The 21,724-nt window shown below is 38.6% G+C and overlaps 2 protein-coding genes across 4 annotated transcripts; one reads left to right on the plus strand and one right to left on the minus strand.

Annotated features, from left to right (window-relative positions):
- Positions 1-160: 160 nt before the first annotated feature.
- On the plus strand, positions 161-8,347 carry cgrrf1 (cell growth regulator with ring finger domain 1). 3 transcript variants are annotated; one of them, XM_046372600.1, is made up of 6 exons: positions 161-352; positions 1,230-1,366; positions 2,036-2,213; positions 4,161-4,308; positions 4,617-4,724; positions 6,468-8,347. In XM_046372600.1, the coding sequence occupies exons 2-6, from the start codon at positions 1,306-1,308 to the stop codon at positions 6,789-6,791; spliced, it is 819 nt and encodes a 272-aa protein (XP_046228556.1). In that variant the 5' UTR covers positions 161-352; positions 1,230-1,305; the 3' UTR covers positions 6,792-8,347. The 3 variants fall into 3 exon arrangements, with proteins under 3 accessions (XP_046228556.1, XP_046228555.1, XP_046228557.1); XM_046372599.1 differs by having other exon boundaries at positions 273-522; XM_046372601.1 differs by lacking the exon at positions 161-352 and adding an exon at positions 548-694.
- An 887-nt stretch (positions 8,348-9,234) lies between these two features.
- psmc6 (proteasome 26S subunit, ATPase 6) lies at positions 9,235-21,364 on the minus strand. The gene is made up of 14 exons (XM_046372598.1): positions 21,207-21,364; positions 20,576-20,655; positions 19,894-19,933; positions 19,219-19,271; positions 17,590-17,657; positions 15,323-15,437; positions 14,964-15,051; positions 14,629-14,690; positions 14,424-14,547; positions 13,255-13,316; positions 12,393-12,513; positions 12,212-12,292; positions 9,727-9,798; positions 9,235-9,631 (listed from the first exon to the last, which is right to left on the minus strand). Exons 1-14 carry the CDS (start codon positions 21,289-21,291, stop codon positions 9,513-9,515), a joined length of 1,170 nt encoding a protein of 389 aa, XP_046228554.1. The 5' UTR covers positions 21,292-21,364; the 3' UTR covers positions 9,235-9,512.
- Positions 21,365-21,724: the final 360 nt, after the last annotated feature.

Raw genomic sequence — 21,724 nt, forward strand, 5'->3', positions numbered from 1 at the left:
AAAACCTTGTTTGCAGCCTGCGTTTTGAGCCTCATTTTTATGTATGTGCTTTTAATTTGAAGAAAACTTCACTAACTGAACAGTCTCGTGTTAACTTGACTCGTTTAGGTTGCTAATTTAAACATAGGGACCTAAGAGAAGATAATGTTAGTGACTGAAATATTTAAAATAAACATATACTTTTAAAGGAGCAACCAACTTGATTTGTGGTTAAAAGTTGACTATCTGAAATAAGTTAATATTTTTTGTAGACTTTGCAAACCATTTAGGCCACCGTAGTTTTACAACTTCCTGTCATTCACCCGCCATTAAACCAAAAGAAGTAGAAGATATTATTGTTATGGCCGTTGAGGCAAGTGTTTACAAGCGGATTTTTTTCCGAACAAATTGGTTTATTTTATGACAGAAGTTGTATAAAATGGCAGCGGTTTTCCTGGTGACTTTGTATGAATACTCCCCTCTGTTTTACATTAGTGTGGTCTCATTATGTTTCGTTGTTACCGCCGCCATTGTGCTTGGCTGGTAAGTGAAACGTTGGCTATGTTAGCCTATCTGTCCTGACAACAACACTTTTATACCAGTATTTCACATACGAGCCCCACACGTTCCCCACAGACTTAGGCTAGTTTATACTGTATATTGTCTACATTGCTTTATCTTAATGACTTGCTACGTGGACAATATCACCTCGAAGGTAACCGTGGCTTTGTAATACACGAATAGTTACATTTGAAGCATTTTTTTCCTTTCGCTGATGTTCCCAACTAGATTTATTCCGTGCGACATAAATAAATAACTAATCCGAACGTAGCGTGCAATCTCCTTTTATATAACATCCCACGGGTCCTGAGGGTGGTGCTAGTGCGTTTGTTAAGCTGAAATAGATCCTGGTTTTATTATGAGATGTCGCTTGCAGATTCGACGTGAGTAGGACGTGTTGCAAGACAAAACTTGAATGAAAGAAATGTTCGGTGAAATGGGTCTTTCACAAATTTCACTTCAATGTAGCCAGCTGTTGTAGAGGTATCTTGCTTGAAATAAAGTAGACTACTGGACAGAGTTTGATTTGAAGAAAGCTAAGGCTGATCAATAAAAACAGTTCTGAAAGGAAGATAAGGATGGTTACAGCTCTTAGCTTTTTGTTTCTGTAAAAACAGTAAGATAGAAGAGAGCCATGAGTACTGTAATTACCCTTTCACATTTTGTTTACTTTGCCCCCTGTTCTGCAGGTTTGGCTTTGATGTCCCAGTGATCCTTCGCAGCTCTGATGAGACAGAGTCTGTCCTACCTACCCCTGAAAAACAAATGGTTCAAGTGACAAATCCTTTTGCTCTGGAGATGGGCTCTGGGCCAGCATCTGTCACTGGTGAGAACTGTCATCCTCAGTAATATAACTGGGAAGGTGGAATTCTTTCCATTATAAAAATTGTCTTAACAGTAATTAACTTGGATCTGTGTCAAATGCAAAGGCCTGTGTTGGGACATTGAGTTTGAGGGAATTGGGCCTCAAAAGTCTTTGAAAAATCTTTGAATTTGATGTAAGATGTAAGAAGGTGTGGGAACCTGCAAAAGTGAAACCAAACCAAAATTCTCATTCGCCTCCTGGTGTCAGGCTCCAGTACATGTTGTAAGCCCCACCTCCTCCATGTTAACAGAGAGGATTACTTTAAATAGTTAAAAACAAACTGGAAAACAGTAATGATTATTCATTGGTGTTGATACTGTGGCAAGAAATAGAGAAATAAAGAAATATAGAAATAAATCAACAAATGTTAACACTACGCTGTACAATGGCAACTGGGATAATGTAAAGCTACAGTAAGCACAGATACCGTTTTTGTTCTGTGTCTATTGTGGAGTTGGAAGCATTCATGTGATAATATAAAAATCACTAATAAACCATTTTATCTATAAATGATATGGTTGTGAGTCCTGCCTCTATATGCTCTGGCCTATATATCACCTATTATCACTATGTAGTAGCCTTACTTTTGTGTCCCAGGCCACGATGACATTAGCAAACACTTCCTTGCAGATGGTGTGTCACTGAGGCTTTGCTGTCTGGAGCCCTGTGTCCTGAGCTGTTTCTGGGGCTGCGAGGTCAGTGCCCTGCAGCGGGGGCTGCAGGCCCATCAGGACAGCCCAAGGCTCAACACTCTCCAACATTTCCAGCAAGTCCTGCAACTTCACTACCAATACTGCCAGAGCTTTCAGTATCCTTCATACTAATACTAAGATTCACAAGATTCAACAGTCAGAATTATTTGATTGTTTAAAAAAGGGGTACTATGTAAAACATAAATAAAAACAAAATGCAGTAATTAGCAAATAATTTCTGATTTTATTTAGTTTTCCTGAGCCTATGTGGTAATATCTTTTATACAATTATGCGTTTCACAAAATGATGAAACACACCCCATATCAAACCATAATACTATCAGCTGATACCTCTGAACCTGTTTACCTGTGGAATGTTCCAAATTGGTGTTTTGTTTTCATTTTTGTGCATTCCACAACTTTCTCCTCCTTTTGTGGCCCTGGTCCCAACTTGTTTGAAATATGTTGTTCTCATCAAATTTGCAAAATATGTTTATTTATCCAAAATCAATGAAGTGATGCATTAAATATATTGTTTTTGTACTGTTTTCAAATGATTGTATGTCAAAAAGCATTAGCAGACTATCACATTCTGCTTTAATTTCATATTATTATTATTACATAGCATCCAAGCTTTTATGGAATCTGGACTGTAATAATGTGCAGTTCCTTTAAATAGATATTTTATCTTGTGTTCATGTTGTCTGTTCGGAGGAAATCAACAGTCTTGCAGAATGGTGCACAAAGAACAAACGTGAACAAACGTCTGTTCAATGTTAAAATAAAAAGAGAAAGACACATACCTCTGTCTACATCAGTAGGGCTGAGGTGGAGCAGGGGAACAATTTTAGGCCTCTAGAAATCAGCAACACAGAGAACCTGTCATAGACATAACACATCTCCAAAACAAAAATGGAAGCTCAGAAACAACTGTAGTTTTTAAAAAAAAGCTTAAGGAAGCTAAACTCGCATGCCCAGTTTCCATGCTCACATTAACTTTTACAGAGGAGTAATAGAAAGCACCCTGACTGAAAACATCACAAACTGCATAAAACATCAGTGGGTTCCATCGAGTGTATTAATAACGATTTATTTATTTGTAAGCTGTGAAAAACAGAGTTAAGAAAATATAACCAGGACACAGAATGTATGTGGCTACTTTCATTTCTGACAAATGTTTGGTCAAATGTACACTGATGTAAAGTGTCTGTAACTCCAGCCTCTAAGTACTTTTACCTTCAAACTGTACTCAGCTGAAGTAGTTCAGTGCATGTATTTAATTTTAACTTGTTGTAGTCTCACATTTAACTGCAGTTCACTGGTTAATGCCTCATGTTTCTCTGAACAGATACTCTGTCCTGTTGTGTGTTGGCTTCAGTGTAAGCTGTTAGCGCCGTTAGCTCAAATTTCAAATTTACTTTGCGCATCAATTAAGGATTATCTTATCTCTTAGCAGTTAGCCCCCTTAGCCAAACACAGGACTCTGCTGCTTGCTGACTGCTAACAGCTAACTAGCATCCTCTTACCGATTTCAGTACAGATTTGCCATGCCCTCTTGGTTTGACCAGTGCAACATGTTTGTGAAGTCATTCCAGCAAGTCGTTTGTGTTCCTGTTGTCTCAGGAACATTTAATGGTCATATTTTTTGTAGGTCTCGTGCTGAGTAGCAAGTGAGTGATTGTAATTATGTTAACAGCAGGAGAGGACACATTCTGTTGTGGTCAGCGCTCAGTGTGACATGATGGTGTTTTTGCCCAAAACACATTTTCTTCAGCCTGGTTGGCTAAGGATTCTGTTGGGAACGACAGAATGCCTTTTGAGAGAAACTGCCCTGCATGTTTATCTGATTGGCACTTCTGATCGGCCTTTACAGAGACAGAAAGAAACAAAAACCAGAAAGAACCTTTAAAGATGTAACAGTAATCCAGTCGGCCAGTGCTTTCAGTTTATTGTGACAATACACATGATGACTGAGACATTCCTTTTCCTTGTCCTCTGTGTTTGGCTGACATATGTTCTTACAGTTGTTTCTGATGTTAGCCTCTTTGACCCCATCCTCCTAGTATCAGCCGTGAAGACAAAGAGGAACGTCGCACACAGATTCCTGCTGACCAGGGGATCACAGATTTTGGGCCATTGCCAAGAGAACGCTACCCCCTTGTGGCTGTGCTGACACTTGCAGAGCAAGAACACAGAGACATGTACAACATTGTCAGTTCATCTCACATTCAGACATATTTTACTTGTGCCTGTAGTCAGATCACCAAACTCATGCCAGTTTCTTAGTGATATTTCTACATAATTTAAACAAGCATAGCACAAAGACTTCAAGAAGGGGAGATTGCAGGACAAAACATGTCTTGAGTTTTTCAGACCCACAACATTAACTGTCATTATCAGCCAATCTCATAAAAAAGAAAGGTTCTCTGGAAAAACCCTTGGCATAGAAATGAAAACCTTCAAGAGAAGTGATTCACAAACACTCATTTGAAGAACTGATGCTGTGTTTCTGTTTTCAGGTGGCCAGTGTAACTGTCATTCATGTTCCTGATGACAAGTACAGCCTTTCTGCACGGGTTGTCTTTCAGTACCTTCTCACCTCACAGGGGAACATGTATGAGTTAAAGGTATGTCACGTAAACTAGAATCCCGACTTCAGTCAGTGCTTGTACGTCAGACTTTGTAAACGGGGAGCATAATTTGCTATCATCATCTCATCATGTTTGCTTTTTCAACATGGCCTAGTAAACAATTTCCTCCTGCTATAACTGAACAGTTTATTAAAATATGTTTCGGGTAAGATTTTAAGTGAGAAACAGGTTTCACGAGCCTCTGTTTCAAAGCAGGACATAAAATGGCAGCTAACTTGTCTTTTGTACCATGGGAATAGGTGCTGAGCCCTATTTCCATTTGGGTCAAATGGGTGTATGGACGGGAAGCGGTTACAGTGGCTCCACTCACTATTGTGTCCACATGACATAATCAGAGCAAGATGGCAGTGCTCATATTTGGTATTTTCAATTTCAATTTATTTATATAGCACCTTATACAATCAAAATTGTCTCTAAATGCTTTACAGAGACCCAGAGCCTGAACCCCTAGCAAGCAGACAGTGGCAAGGAAAAACTCCCTTTAAACAGGAAGAAACCTTGAGCAGGACCCTGCTCGCAAGGGAGAACTATCCTGCTGATAGTCGGCTGGGTGAAGGGAGGGAAGAAGAGGTAGACAAGACAGAGAGGATGAAAGAGAGATTACTTCTGTGTAGTGTAAGGAAGCAGTCACATGTGGCCTGAGAACAGAACCTTGTGGCACAGTGTGACTTTGGAGGATTCATCTTACAAACAGAGATCAGTCTGTTAAGTGGGACTTAACCTGCTCAATGCAGTTCCTTGTGGTAAGATGTTATGGTATCAGTATTCAGTTGGTTCAAATGCAGTACTATGGTCTAACAATATAAGTACAGAGACAAGTCCCTTGTCAGATGCAAATAGGAAGTTGTTTTTAACTTTGACCAGTACTATCTCTGCTATGATGAACTCTAAAACCTGACATCCTCAAATTAACCTGCCGTTATGTAGAAAGTCACATAACTGATGGGTGACTGTTCTCTTGAGGATCTTAGAGAGAAAGAGACGGTTAGATATCAGTCTGTGGTTCACTAAAACCTCTGGATCAAGAGTAGGCTTTTTAGGAAGAGGAGGAAGGAATGCAGTGCACAGCCTATCACAGATTGATTTTATCTAATAAGGAAGTGCTAACTAGGGGTAAAACTTCTTTAAGCAGCATACTCGGGATGTGGTCTAAGAGACACATTAATGGTTTTGATGAAGAAATTGTTGAAATTACATGTGAGAAATGAGAGAGAAAACAGGTCTTGAGAAAAACCTAGTCCTACAGCTGTTTCTATGGTGCCTGTGTTTGGAGACAAATTTGTATCAGGGGGTGATGACTTTTGTCTCTGACAAGTATAATTTTATCACAAAAAATGTTTTCACTAAAAAGGTTGTAAAATCATTGCTACTAAAGGCCACAGGACTACAAGGTTCAATAGAGCTATGTCTCTCCATCAGCCTGGCTACAGTGCTGAAAAGGAACCTGGAGGTGTTACAGTACCTATCAACAATCTTCTGGAAAATATTTGGCAATCCATTTATTTACATAATAAACATCTAGTTATTTGTACTCAGAAGTCAAATGGAGAAAGTCTGTACATTTGAAATGGAAAATGTGTAGGAACCCTGCTGACGATTCTGGCTTACTTGTGGAGCAGAAATGTAATGGGGGCATCATAAGCATAGCATAGCATTTTCTCTGCCATTACTAGTTCAAGTAATTGCTGTTAAATGTTGCATATTAATTGTCTCCTGCAGCCTCTCTTTATGTCAGCTGACTGTGGGGGGGTGTCTGGACATCCTGAGTCAATGCAGAGTACCCTACCCAGTGGGCGAATCAGTGAAGCCAGTGGAGTGGAGCAGAATCCCTTACAGGAGGAGGAAGAGGAGGAGGAGGAGGAGGAGGAGGAGGACTGGTCAGAGGGGAGAGGCAGAGATTGTGTGGTCTGTCAGAATGCTGAAGTAAACAGGGTACTGCTGCCCTGCAGACATGCATGTGTGTGTGACAGCTGTGTGTCACACTTCCAGCACTGCCCCATCTGTAGGGCCTTCGTCCTGGAGTCTTTCACCCTGGCACACTGACCAGCTGCAGAAGGAGTTGACTCTATATTGAATAATCCCATCCATCATGTCTCACTGCACGAGGGTGCTGGAACCTATGTCAGCTGTCATTGGGCAAGAGGTGGTATATTCCCAGGGCTGACATATAGAGACTAATAACCACTCACACTCACATTCACACCTAATGGCAAAGAGTCATCAAATAATTTAACCTGTATGTCCCTGTAGTAACCACAGGGAGAACATGCAAACTCTGCACAGAAAGCCCTCCCCATACTCAATCAGTTAATTTTATTTAAGAAATGAATGAATTCATAGATGAGGTGTACAGAGTAATAACAGGCAGAAATATTATTTAATGTGATATGCTGGTCTGTTAGACTGTCTACACACAATCTCTGACATAATCTTTCATTTGAATTTATTTTACATGTAATTATTTTGCTGGTGTGAGCAGCTCCTCCATTTCCTTTGCACACACAAAGTCTTGCCTGCATACTGCTACTACTTGAAACTATTGGGTAGTGTGGATTTGTAATAAATATGCATTTTCTGTGATGGTGAGAATGATGTTGAGTTATTAGAATATTTACTCCATAAGAGAAAAAAATAGTTGTTCTTGGTAATTTAAAATAAACCCAAAAATTGATATTAGTACAGTGACTGAGAGAGCTCAAAGCACTGCAACTTAAGAAAGCATGCAAATAGACAAAATACAAGCAAATTAAGGAAACCTCTTCATTACTTTTACATGTGCAACAGTAGGAAATGAGAGAAAAATACACACAGCACAACCAAATACATAAAAGTGTTGGAAATACACATGACAGAAAAGTACAAATATGGGAAAGTGTTTTTGGAGAACACTAGTGCTCAAACAAGGCTTGGACACACTTGATATGCCATTTTGAGGCTTATGTACTGACATTGTTCTATTCTGGTATTTTTACCCTAACCCTAAACACTGATCACTCCTCATACCTAAAGCTAACCACTGAGTATCCAGTCAGAAGCAGAGCACTGAAGATCATTCCTTTGGCTTCTCAGGAAAAGAAAATGGAAACCAAATTCCAAGTTCCAAACTGCAGCAATTAAGTGTGTCCAGTTCAGCACTGTTGTCCTCTGGGAAAAAACTTCCATTATCACTTTCTGTAATTGCAGCACATTACTGCAATGTGTTGTGTGCATCTGCAACCCGTCCGTTTATTGGATGTATTGTGATACATCATATGTTAGTATTACATATATCTTGTCTAATGGATAACAATGTTTTCTTAATTTGCTGGGTTTTGTCTATTTGCACGTGTTTTCTTAAGTTGCAGTGCATTGGGCTCTCTCGGCCTCCACAGGTGAGCCTATGCTAGGTGTGGCAGTGTAGTTAGCAGGTAGTTCACCTGCTCAGTCAGTTGCTTGGTGCTCTTTGCTCACAGTCAAAGTTGATGGATAGTGTTTCCCAGATATCCAGCTTTTAATGTGAAGATGCCACCCATCTTGTTGCTGCTATTTACATTCACAGAAGTGAAAAAGCATTTGCTGGTTGTGTATATGTTTTTGCATATAAATGATTGTACATACTGCTCCTTGATCCTGTGTGTCACATGGTTGCAGATGTCACTGAGTGCTATTTTATTGATATTCTAGCAAAGTTGCCGTGTTGGTGTCCACCTGTTAGCCCTTGTAACTTACACCGATCACCCGCGACATTAAAAGTACCTGCTTAATATTTTGTAGGTCCCCCTTGTGCTGCTAAAGCAGCTCTCACCTGTCGGGGGACGGAACACAAGACCTGTGGGGTTATTTTGTGGTTACCAACATCAGCATGTTGGATCCTTTGGGTCCTGTATATTAAGGATGGGGCTTCCTGGTGGGAGGATGGATTCAGTTTATTCTTGTGCACAGATTCTCAGGCAGGTTGGGATCTGGGGAATCTGCAGAGTTGTAGTGGAGTCCATGCCTCAACGAACCAGGGCTATTTTAGTTTATATTCTAAAGGGGGAGCTACTTCATATTAGGTGGGAGGTCCTAATGTTGTGGCTGATCGGTGTAAATCACTGCAGGATTCATACATACACACACATTCTGCCTAAAATAGTATTTTAAAGGATTCTCTAGATCAGCTTCTTAATAAGTGTAATGATCCTTCATGAACACGCTGTTTGGCCTAAGTTGCAACAATTTGGATTATCCCACATGAGATTTCCCAGGGTCTTCTTAAACATAAATCTTCTTAAACATAAAATTCAAGCAATTATCAAAGACTTTTTGGGCTCAATTCTTTCAAATTCAAGGTGATAAGATGAATTACTGATACAGTGCTGAGCATTTTATGAAGAGCACTAGCAGGTTTTACAGAAGCTCACAGACAACATTTGAAGAGGCAGTTGTGCTATTGACAATCCAGTCTGTAAATATTTATAAAAAGAGCTGCAGTTTCTATTTCTGCACAAATAGCATAGCATCAAAGTTAAAGAATTAAACACAGCTTTATTTCTTTTTCCTCAAATCACTATTTCCAGGGTCTAGAACAAACTTTCACACTCAACATATCATGTGTTCAATTAGTTTTTGACAATGCAGTCAGTGAGATTCTGAATGTTGATCACATTCACTTCAAGGTAATAGACACAGGAATGAACGTTCATAAACCAGTATATGGTATATTTTAGTAAGGGTATTTCACAAATGTTTTGTGGGATAACAGAATGATCAGCCTTTGATCCAGTGTAATGTGGGTCAGTGGCTTTATACAGGCTTATAGTCCAATTTAGATTCCAACTTCTTTGAATCAGCCACCTTCCGCACTGCTTTCATGAAGTCTTCCTGGGTGACATACTCGCGGTCAGAGCGGATGGCAAACAAACCTGCAAGCAAACACAACAGGTCCACATGAATAGAGCTGTTGACAGCAATCATGGGCTGAGGAAAAGAAAAACTGAATGACTGTTTGATGTCCAACCTGCTTCTGTGCACACATTTCTCAGATCAGCTCCGTTAAAACCATCTGACAGCTTCACAATGGCTTCAAAATCTGAAAACAACCAAAAGCAATCAGGTAAAGGTTAAATCACAAAAATAACAAAACAATAAAGCTGCATCTAGTAATTATTTTCATCATTAATTACTCAGTGCATTATTTAGTCCATGAAATATCCAAACAAAATTGAGTTCTCCTTCAAATAGCTAATTCAGTCCTAAAGAACAGCAATTCATGATCTCTACTGAATGACAAGAGATCATGAATTACTATTGTTATTTGGAACTGAATGAATGAGTCATGATATCTAATGTCATCATTCTTTGTATTTTACTCATTTGTTCATTTTTTTTGGCACAGAAAATTCTGTTCTGTAACAATGTTTACAGGATGTCAAAAAATAAATTGTGTTCATCAATTGAAAGCCAAGGCATATGAACATTACCATTGGTTGGTACCATTGGTTAATGGACTACACTTACATGGAGCTTTCTACCTTAAATTGATGTTTGAAATTAAATTGTCAATGATTGTGGAGTTACATGTTTCCGTTACGTTAAACTAAATCCTAAGGTTTAACTAATGAGTTCTCTGGTTGCTTCAGTCACTACCAAGATACACTTCACAACTGGTAGTATTATCATGTCCATTGCTCCCAGCAAGTAACTTCCTCAAGATTTTCTTTTCTTGTCATCCTGCCATTGTGCACAACCCACATTATGGTTACAGCCTTGGCTGCAACAATAATTCTGTACTAAACGGTACTATGAAGTCACAATCACACAGACAATAAAACTCAATGTTACTTTGCCAACTTAAATGCCTGGTGAGTAAGCAAGCCATCTAGAAAATTACATAACATTAAGTATTTACGTTCACTCAAGTCATAATTTCAACTTTCCACATACAGTCTGTTTACCTTAAGGAGCTAAAAGAACCATCTTCCCATGCTGGTATGGTACTTGGTATTGGTCTATTTAATCATGTTCAGTAGTTCTTTGTTTAACCACTAGGTGTCAGACAATGAAACTGAAGTCATCGCATCTTCATCGCAGCTACTGAGGAAACAGGTGTTTTACAGAATGTTTCTTCTTACGACTACATCTGTTATGAATATCTGTATTTAGATGATGTTTCGAATGATATAATACATAAAAATTAAAAAATAATATCTAATTGTACTTTTTATAGAGGTTCTGCATATGGCAGTTATACTTTGTACAAAACACTTTTTTATTGTTTGTGTATATCAAATCACCACTCTGCTAAAGGACGTATTTCTTGGGACCTTAGTATTCATACTAATATTTTGCTAACTTGTATTTGTTATTTGTGGACATGATTGATTATTTGTATCAGCTGCAGATCAATCAATGACAAGTTCCTAGCTGTTGTTCAATTAAGGTCACACCTAGGGCTGAAAAGCGTCCATTTCCTTCTCCTTTCTGTACATTATTAAAAGTGAGCTTACCTGTGAGCACTGAACACTTGATTTGTAGTCAACTGTATTATTTTTGAGTACATACTCTTGACCATATGTTTTTTTTCCCCTTTTCTCCTCCCTTATCTGTCTTCCTTCATTTTTTTAAATATCTCCAATGCTTCTTTTAAATTATATAATACATATATTAAAATTAAGCAAACACAACAAAGGTGAATAGAGACTGTAGGGAAGTAATATCTACATTCCATTATATTACTAATCATTTTTGTGTTTAGCTAAGAATTTCGCCTTCATTTTTTTTGTATTCTGGTGCATGTCTTAAGCCAAACTTGTGTGTCCAGTTCATTCACACAGTGAAAAGGGCAGGGACATCTCTTTTTAGGGCTCAATTACAATATCTGGCTGACTGGGCTCATCTTTCTTGGTATATAATTCCTCAGTAATTTGAGCTGAGGCATAAGAAAAATAAGGTATTTGGGGGCTGGTCAATTACAGCAAAAAAATCACAATCATAATTTTTGGTCAATATAAAGATCATGGTTATTTAACATAATTACTCATTGTTGTTGGAACCAGATTTAAAGGACTTTCAAAAAAAAATGTCTTTTTAAGAAAATTCCCTGAACTTCAAATATAATTCAACTCACTGTGGCACAATCAAAATCGGTGAGCTGAACGTAACATGCCACAAACTGACCGAGAGTGATTTTAGGCTTTTAGTGAGGGGAGAACCTGCACTGCTCTAATAGAATGTGGCGCACTGGATTTACAACAAGAGGCAAAACAAGAGCATCATTGCAGAATGGAATGTAGCACAGTAATAGTTCACACTCAATTATCTTGTTTTCATAATCACTGGAAGCCAAAATTGTGGCTGAAAATAAAATCTGATTATTTGCCAGCCTTGCAAGAGGTTTGTGTTTACATATAAGGCTCTTGCCTCATATGTTATCTCACAGACAACAGAAGAGGACAGTATGAAGAGGAAGCAAACTCATTAAAGTATCAGTTCTACTCACTAACCTATTTCTCCATGCTTGGTGATGGGACTGGAGTGGATCTTGAGGATGTCCAGACGAGCCTGTTCATTGGGCAATTCGATGTCTAAAGAACAGGAAATAAAATAAAATCTCCAGTGTGTGGTGACAGAGAGCTGACACACAGCTGATGAACAGCTGACGAACAGGAAGAGTGGAGATCTTACGTATTTTACGGTCCAGTCTTCCGGGCCGCAGCAGGGCAGGGTCCAGAGTGTCGGGTCTATTGGTGGCCATGATCATCTTGACTCTGTGCAGCGTGTCAAAGCCGTCCATCTGGTTCAGCAACTGAAAGGACACATACACAACACATTAAACAATTCAGTCAATCACTGCGTTGATCATCCATCTGCTGTGCTGACTTAGTTGTACACTTGTGACTGAAATAATTTAAGTAATATCTGGCAGTGCTTTGCCATTATTACATTAAGTTATAATAAGCTATTATGAATAATAACAACACATTAATTCACTTCAATGGGCATAGCTTTCATGCTGCAGATTATACAGTGCTTGCATTCGCTATTTGACTTAACTAAGAGTTTATTGGTAGTTGTACAAGGAAAGAAATGTGATTTTAGCCCGTTTGCCTTCTCTGTCTGATGTTTATATTCAATGTACTGCTATTATGTACTTGTCCTACTGTTGTCATGGCCTGGGGTCACATTTGAGTACTTAGGGAACACTACTTGGAAACTACAGGATATAAAAACCTCGAAAACACAATAACCTTGCCCTTTAAACCAGTCCCCATGGAAACTTGTGTACATCAAGGTAATTTTTCCAGTCTTGAAATGCACCAGTTTGGACGAACATTTAGTCACTGAGGTATGCATTTCCAGTCACAAAAATACTAAGGTACTACAGGCTATTTGCGGGGCCTTAGCAAATCACACTGGCTCCTGACAAAACACTTACTCGTTACATCATGCTGATGAAAAATAAAACAGATAAGACAGCCACATATTTGTGATTAACCGTAGCGGCTGTAGTGTGTGTTTCAGTCTGGCACTACAGTGACTCAGTTACCTCCATCAGAGTCCTCTGGATCTCTCTGTCAGCAGAGGTTCCCTCAGAGAAACGACGGCCACCTACAGAGAGCAACAAGCAAACACAGCATATGCAGTGAGGTATTCGTAGCACAGGGTGGCAGGTTCTACTCAAGTATTTAAGCCCTGAATGGAGAATCTGTGTGTGAAACTACTGTGTTGATGTGAAGTTGCCCTTTTGTAATAATAAAAAAATACACTACCAGTCAAAAGTTTGGACAAACCTTCTCCTTCAGTGGTTTTTCTTTATTAATTTCAACATTGTACATTAATACTGGAGACATCCAAATTATGAAAGAACACGTATAGAATTATGTAGTAAACAAAAAAGTGTTAAGCAACCCAGAATATGTTTTGTATTTTAGACTGTCTTAAGTAGCCACATTTAGATGATAGCTTTGCACACTCATGGCATTCTCTCAGATTCATGAGGTAGTCTTCTGGAATGGTTTTCAGTTCAGAGGTGTGCCTTGTCAAGAGTTAATTTGTGCTATTTCTTGCTTTCTTGATGTGGTTTAGACCATTAGTTGTTTTGCGTGGAGGAAGGGCGGGTAGGGAGTCAATAGGCCTGTTAGTGCTACTACAACTACTGTACAAATCCCCAAACCTTTGAGCAGTAGTGTACATATAACCTTTTATGTCCAATAGTCCTTGGAAAATATAAAATGAAAAAACGGAGAATTCTGGTGAATCAAGGGGAGGTGGTGTTGTTCACTGTCAACAACAGCTGGGTTACAGACGTAGCAACTGTTGCTAGAACTTCCTCACCCAAGCTGAAACACCTGACAAACATAGCACAGTAGGGAGGACTATAGAAACCTGGATGGAAACCTATGTGTGCATTTAAATATGTTTCCATGTCCATATTTAAATGCACACAAGGACTATAGGTTGTGCAACACATGTAACAGGGTCTGAGTGCATCCCGGGGATTGGGGGAATTCAAATTTAACTGAAAAAAGCAGAGAAAGAGTACGTATCTCTATATAGCCCTGTTTTCTAATTGGGTTGGCAGCAACTAACATAAGTGAAAAAAGCTATGGGAGGCTTGAGCTGCTTCATAAAAGTCTTCTAAACACTGGCAGGTATGAGAGATAGATATTAACTGCACCTTTAGGCTGAATAGATAAGAAAATGTATGTCACTCACCGATAGCATCAATCTCATCCATAAATATGATGCATGGCTGGTGGTCCCTAGCATAGTTGAACATCTCTCTAATCAGCCTGGCACTCTCACCGATGTATTTGTCTACAATGGAGCTGGACACCACCTGCAGCACACACACAGACATCAACAGGTGACTGACTGCATGGCAGTTCGGCAGTATCCCCACACTGCCAGCAACACTCACCTTGAGAAAGTTACAGTCCAGCTGACTGGCCACTGCTCTGGCCAGAAGAGTCTTCCCAGTGCCTGTTACAAAAGGAATCTCTCATCAATATTGAAAAAACAGTGAATCCAAAACATTTACCTAACTACATTATACTTTCATAGTGTGGCTTGTTATATGCGCAATATAAAATTCAAAGAAATAATGTGAAACTTAATTTCAATAAAATGGCTTAGCATCTCACAGAAAAATACCTTTTGTATTCAAATGTGATGGGCATCCACGGGTGTCATTAGTTTCCTGTGTGGCCTAAGAATATGGGTGCCTTTTCACTGAAACTTGTGTGATCTACTAACCTGGAGGCCCGTAGAGAAGACAGCCTTTAGGGGGGATGATCCCCACTCTCTGGAAGAGCTCAGGGTTGGTCAGAGGCAGCTCAATCACCTGCCACATAATTACAGCAGCATTGTTGTGGATGAAAACCAAATCAAATTTTATCACCTTGTCTGAATGCCTTTCTCATCTAAAACTGATTACCTTCAAACAAAGTCCAACCATGCAAATATCTACAACAAACATGTGAGCCTCTTGTAAACTGCAATATAAACTGCAAATCATGCCAATACATTTATCACAATGTGAGCAATAATGCAAAAAATGAACAGTTTGTCTTGTAAGATTTAATTGATAATTGATGGTTGCAGCTTCATTGTACCTCTCTCAGCTCACGGATCTGTTCAGACAAGCCTCCAATCTCAGAGTAGGAGACACTGCCAGGGTCCTCGTGTGACATGTTGTACACCAGGGGGTCCACCTCTCTGGGCAAGTACCTTCGAAAGAGCATGAAACAAATGTAGAGTACGCACCCAGCTGTGTGAATAATCCTCCTCTTTGACAATCCACTATACACGTGCATCTTTTGCAACACCTGTATTTATTGTCTACTGTTACAAGATTCATGGAGTCGCTTATAAATATGTTTCTATCCAACTAGAACAACACGCTCTCAGGATGCAGGGCTGCTTGTGGTTCCTAGAGTCACCAAAAGCAGAACAGGAACTGGGGCCTTTAGTTATCAAGCTCCTTCCCTATGGAATCACCTTCCGGTTTTGGTCCAGGAGGCAGACACCCTTTCTACATTTAAAAGCTTTTTTTGATAAAGCTTATATTTAGGGCTGGCCTAGGCTAGCCCCTAGTTATGCTGCTGCTGATGCACTGAGATTCTCTCTCCTCCTCTAACTCTATTTCTATACACATTCATGTCCTATTAATGCATGTCACTGACTTGACTTCTTCCCCGCAGTCTTCCAGGTTCCCTATGGCGGTGCTTGACACCGACTACAGGCTTTACCACTTATTCACATTTCTGCATTACCATTATTATTACTGTTATTACTACTAGGGCTGCCGAAGCATTAATACATGCATGCATGCTGCATTAACGCGATAATTAATTAATGCTGACAATTATTTTATTGCGCAGTTAATTTTATTATAATAATTATTCTTAAAGTCTGTTGCTCACTAGCTATCTAATTGTTACTCACTTGCTCACTAAAAAAACTCATGATGAGCGATAAAATAAAAAATAATAATTGTCGGCGGTTTTTTATACTCAATATGTATACTCATTCTCTCTTTCAACCTACCCCTCACTCTTGTTTTCACTTATTCTCTCTCTCTCTCAACCCAACCGGCCAAGGCAGACGGCCACCCACACTGAGTCAGGGTCTGCTCCGAGGTTTCTGCCTTCTAAAAGGTTGGTTTTTCTGGGAGTTTTTCCTTAGTCGATGTGAGGGTCAAAGGGCAGAGGATGTTGCTATGATGTTATGTAAAGCCCTTTGAGACAAATTGCTTGTAAAAATTGGGCTATACAAATAAAGCTGTCTTGTCTTGTCTAAAAGGCACTGTCACAAAGTGCTTGCTCATAGGGGTTTTGTTGTGTCTCTGAACTGAAAACTAAATTGAAGAGTTTGGTCTAGACCTGCTCTAACTGGAAAGTGTCATGAGATAACTTTTGTTGTGATTTGGTGCTATATAAATAAATTAAACTGAATTTTTAACTTCAAAATTGGGAACAGCAAAAAGGGTTTCATAGGCTACAATTCTTTATGAAAGACAAACAAATTTATAAATGCTCCTTAAGTATTTGACACAAAGACTTGTGAACAAAAAATTCATTCAGGGAAAAAGAACTGTCTGCCGTTTGCCATAAAATTAATGAGTGTGTTGAGGTGCTCATCTGTATCTTTTTAATTAGATACAGTAATAAAGTGCTACTACTCTTACTGAAACTGCTTATCGATACCAGTGCTTTAATGGTACTCTCATTGGTTCTTTTTGATATTTATCAAGTGAACAAAACAGAAACAAATTAACGGACTTAACATCACTTCATTTTCTCATATGTCCTGTAAATAAGCCAACTCCCACTAGCCGCCATTGTGAAGGAGATTTCAGCTTATGTTTGACTTGGACCAGCTGTAGCAGGAGGAGCGGGCTGGTTCATTGCAGCTGCTACTTCAACAGAAAAGTGGCAAAATCATTCACTGAGTGAGCTCATAAATTCTGTCTGACCATCTGATCACAGATCAGAGCTCTCTGGAGCGTCAGAGATTTTACTCAAAATGTAATAAATGAAATATAATGAATTATAAAGCGATCCAGCATTTTGCAAGAATTAAAAGCTACAAGCTAGCTTGAAGTATATTGTGTTGATAATACCTAAATAATCTGCAAGAAATTTCAAATTTAATCTCTGAACCACAGTTCAGAAGATGCTGATCACATCAGACTGAATTTCTGAATGGACCCACAACAATCACATACCAATGATTCATATACCCTGTGTACAGCTTATATGGCAAGATGCAGGTTGCAAGTATCCAGTTCAGAGTTCAGCATAAACATGTGTACTGTTAGATCCTTATTAGTTTGTGACACTGATTAATCAATTCTTAGTGATGATTACAACAAACCTACCTCATTATAGTAAGTGTAGTCATGTCCAAAGCCACTCTGGTGCCTGGCTTCAGCTGTGATTTGTCCAACTGGGATGAAAAATATTAGACATCAGATTTCTAAACAGTAAGTTCAGCAATGACTGAAACTGCCTAGTGTTTGAAAAAAATTTGTTTAATCAAATAAATAAACAAATAAACCAAAAACAAAAACTACTGATCAACAATATTGATTTGAGACCTGCAACAGGTATAATAACAAGGTGCATAGCTTCCATCAGTGCCAAAATTATGATCCATCAGCAACAGAAATGATAAGTGTGTCTTCCTGTTTGAGACATTGTGCAATTTATGCACAGCATGTTGCTAGGATCAATCAGGATGCATTTTTCAATTATGTGACACCCAAAAGGTCAAAAACAGGTTCATACATTGAAATAGTTTGGAATAGGACAGAGAAGAGAGGAAGATAAATATACATGTAATTCTGGAAGTGCAACTATTAGTCGATTCATTGATTGGTCAACTGAAATAAATGTGATAATTAATTAATAATTTCAGTCATTTTTCAAGCAAACTTGTCAAACCTTTGCTAGTTCCAAGTTCTTCAATGCCACGATTTTACGCTTTTTTTTTTACTTTAATGGTCATAAATAAAGAGTCATTGGGTTCTGGACTGTTGACTGGACTTGGTGCTCAACTTGGGGCTTTTGGAAATTGCAATTAGCATTTGTCACCACTTTTTGACATAGTGATTAATGGTGAAAATAACTGGCTGATTAAATTGATGATGAATATAATCGTAAGCTGCAGCCCTGCTTCACACAGCTCCCTTTGGAGCCACAAAAGGCTATGTACAGTGCAATGCTTTTTTTTGACAAACATTTACAAAAAAAACATCAAAAAAACAAAACAATTTATACTGACTAAGATTCCATTTATAAAAGCAATAAAAAGGGGGAAAAATGTAAGGATGTGAATACTTTTTTTATATACACTGTAGTATTTTTTTCCACATATGGAGTAGTATTTCCTGATGGGGTGTAAGAAAATATTAATACACTTGAGTATTGTAATCCAGGTCTACTTTGTCTTTTCCAGTGATAACAAAAGCTGATTCTACGCTTCTGACGGCATATAAAAGTAAACTTTTTTACCTAGATTCTGGGCATTTGTTGCTGTGTTGTTTATACAATAACAGTTTTCCAAAAATTAGAAAAAATAATAAAAGAAATAAGTCACAATATATCGCACTGCTTACATAATACAGTGCTATACACAAAACTGGAATCCCTGGATTGCCATGCTTACAACCAAGATTCTTACCAACGCACAACCCAACACCTGGAAACAGATTCTCAAGTGTACATAGTCCCCCTTTAAGTCAAGTCACCCAAGCACCCTTATGTGTGGATGATTTTCAGACCTCTGCATGCTTATGATTAATACATTTAGAATCGCTATTTTGACCCATCACCTATCTGCATCTGATATAATCAAACCCCTTTAACATTTGGCAATGTAAACATACACGGTGTCATGAATTTTTATTAGCCTGAAAAGCTGTCATAGATCAGAAAGGGCTCAGAAACTCTAGAGTAGATAACACATTACAGGATGATTGACGTATTAGTATCTGTTCAGCACCTACCTGTCTACGGCATCCAACCACATATCGTGGACCGTTGGTAGCCTTGACAATGACTGGAATTAAACAAAAGACATTAGCATGGCTGAGCTAAGCAAAAGTTTAGCGTTTAACGTGTCAGTCACAATTTGTCATTATCCATTGTTCATTAGTTGTTAAACTTCAAGAGCTCCTTTCTTACACAACCTGCCACAAAGCACTTGTAGTACACAGAAGAGTAGAGGAAAATGAGATGCAGATGAATGTACAGAGCAACGCTTGGTTGAGACCATGATGGATAATATCTAAATCCACATCTTTTGATGCGTCCCATATCCAATTTTCAAAGAAATGGAACACAGCACTGATGTTAGCAAGACTTTACAACTTGTCTGTATAGCAATAACAAATTTTCCACACATTCACTTTGTTCAAAGTAGGGGTAAGAGTTAATGATGCAATGGCCGAGATCTAAGTCAATTCTCTACATGTACTGAGCCTCATGAACAAATATCTTTTCTTGTACAATGTTTGGTGTAATCAGTAACACCAACGTCATAACAAGTTTATTGACCAGTAAGAAAATGTCCTCACTGTGACAGCTACTGGGGATGTCTTGTATTAAAAAGCTAAAAACCTTTTGCCGTACTACCTGTGCCATGACACTTGTCAACACAACGCATCCACCAATGAACTTACATTTCTCCTCAGTCAGCTGTTTGAGCACTTCTCCAACAATCTGCAAAGAATGAGGTACAGATATAATCTAGTTAGTGTTCCAGTCTTCACCCACTAAACTCTCCATCCTCTCTCTTCTCTACATACCACAAATGCCAACTTAATAATATCCTGTTCTACGGAAACATTTCCTCACCACTGTCTGAAAAGTTACAGAAAGCCAAATGAGGTCTCCTCAAATGACAATGTGCAAGGACTATATAGGCTTCTGAACATTGCTAGCAATAGAGAGAATTTTCATTGCAGATTAATTTTTCCAAGTTACCATTATTTAAATTACACGTGACAAAGTGAAAAGAGAGAAATGCCACTCAGTACAGCCATTTTTGTTTCACCAAGAGCTTTTGGTAGCTAGTGTTCTGCCAAACCAAATTGTGTCTTCCATGCTGATGAAAATCAAAACTACTCTGACATTTACAATTTCACAAATTGCTGCCATCATGTTTACTGCATGCTGGAGTAACAACAGAAACATGACATGATCAGTATCACTAAGCATTCAGCTCTTTCTCTCGGCTGCGACTGTGACTGTGTTCACCTACAAAAACGTCAGTCTACTGTTAGAACCACTTGAGGTTTAATTAGTAATTCTTACGTGGGGATGCAAGTAGGTGTACATAAGAGTCAGAGCAGATATTCTTACCTGACCGACACTTTGCAGAGCCTTCAGATCATTCTCGGATTTCTCGTACTGTTTAGTTTGTTCTCTCAGCTGTTCTCTCACTGGAAAACAAACAAGACTGAGCATGATGCACCATTCTTGCTTCCGTTTTTAATGGTTGAATAAGACAAAGTAAGGCAACAAGCTGTTCAATGTTGGCTTTACGTAAAGTTTAATGTTGTAAAGCTTTAGGTTAGCTTAACGAAAAGCTCCGGATAAAGTTAATAAACAAAACAACAATACAATATATAATATACCTATATATCAGAGTAAAGGCTACACCGCCGACGCTAATTATCGTTAACATAACCTGAATGCTAGAAGCTGACCATCTCACGGTTACATATAGCACTGTCTACTGCCTAATGTTATTCTTAAACTACTAGCTAGCAATGCTACCTTAGGTTAAAGTTACAGAAACAAGGCCAGGATAGTACTGCTAGCATTGACCAGTTGTCTTCCGATCATTTTGACGAGGATGCTAACGGCATGACAAAGCACTAGGTAGCTGGATAGCTAGCATTTGCTAGCTGTGTGTAAGTAAGATGTCTCTAACCAACACAAACACGTATTTTTCCCACACCACAAACGTCAAAATTACAATGACTCCTACATTCTTTTAATCTCCCGTCGACTTCTTTGTGTTCGAGTAATTTTTTCCTGTAGTCTTGCAATGCCTTCTCCCTTGTGTCCGCCATTTTGTCCTACTGAATTGTGGGAAACTACAGCGTCACCACAGTGTTCTGCTGTCAGTAGCCGTTCCTGTTGCGTGTTTTTCCCAGGATGGCAAAAGTCAAGTTAATTCGTCCACCGCGAACAAGCGTTCTAAACGTACACACGCTGAACGTATTTTAAGTAACAAAATTATCGTAATTTGTCTGAAACATTAGAACAAAGTATTACTATTTTATTGTGGTTACTTTAAATGACAATATATTATTTTTGGAGTGCACCATTTATGAATTTTGACATTGCTCTCAAAAATATGTAGCCTAACCTTTACAATTAAACATCTGCCCTATTATTCTAAAATAGTTTATCAGCTGGTTGTTTCCAATTACATTTAAATACAGCTTTGATTTTTGAATCCTAGCCATTGGTGGTGATTTGCATTTAATTTTATCACATAAT

The sequence above is a fragment of the Scatophagus argus genome, chromosome 19 (genome assembly GCF_020382885.2).
Source record: "Scatophagus argus isolate fScaArg1 chromosome 19, fScaArg1.pri, whole genome shotgun sequence".
NCBI classification, from domain to species: domain Eukaryota; kingdom Metazoa; phylum Chordata; class Actinopteri; family Scatophagidae; genus Scatophagus; species Scatophagus argus.

What these genes read in the sequence shown, in the direction of transcription:
- psmc6 (XM_046372598.1), bottom strand. Translation starts at nt 21,291, where the DNA reads ATGGCGGACACAAGGGAGAAGGCATTGCAAGACTACAGGAAAAAATTA. An exon ending in CGACGGGAGATTAAAAGAAT is followed by an intron (nt 20,656 to 21,206) that starts GTAGGAGTCATT and finishes TTTGTTTTCCAG; the next exon opens with TGAGAGAACAGCTGAGAGAA. An exon ending in TGGACTGTAACTTTCTCAAG is followed by an intron (nt 14,548 to 14,628) that starts GTGAGTGTTGCT and finishes TGTGTGCTGCAG; the next exon opens with GTGGTGTCCAGCTCCATTGT.
- cgrrf1 (XM_046372599.1), top strand. Translation starts at nt 419, where the DNA reads ATGGCAGCGGTTTTCCTGGTGACTTTGTATGAATACTCCCCTCTGTTT. An exon ending in GCCGCCATTGTGCTTGGCTG is followed by an intron (nt 523 to 1,229) that starts GTAAGTGAAACG and finishes CCTGTTCTGCAG; the next exon opens with GTTTGGCTTTGATGTCCCAG. An exon ending in GGAACATGTATGAGTTAAAG is followed by an intron (nt 4,725 to 6,467) that starts GTATGTCACGTA and finishes TGTCTCCTGCAG; the next exon opens with CCTCTCTTTATGTCAGCTGA.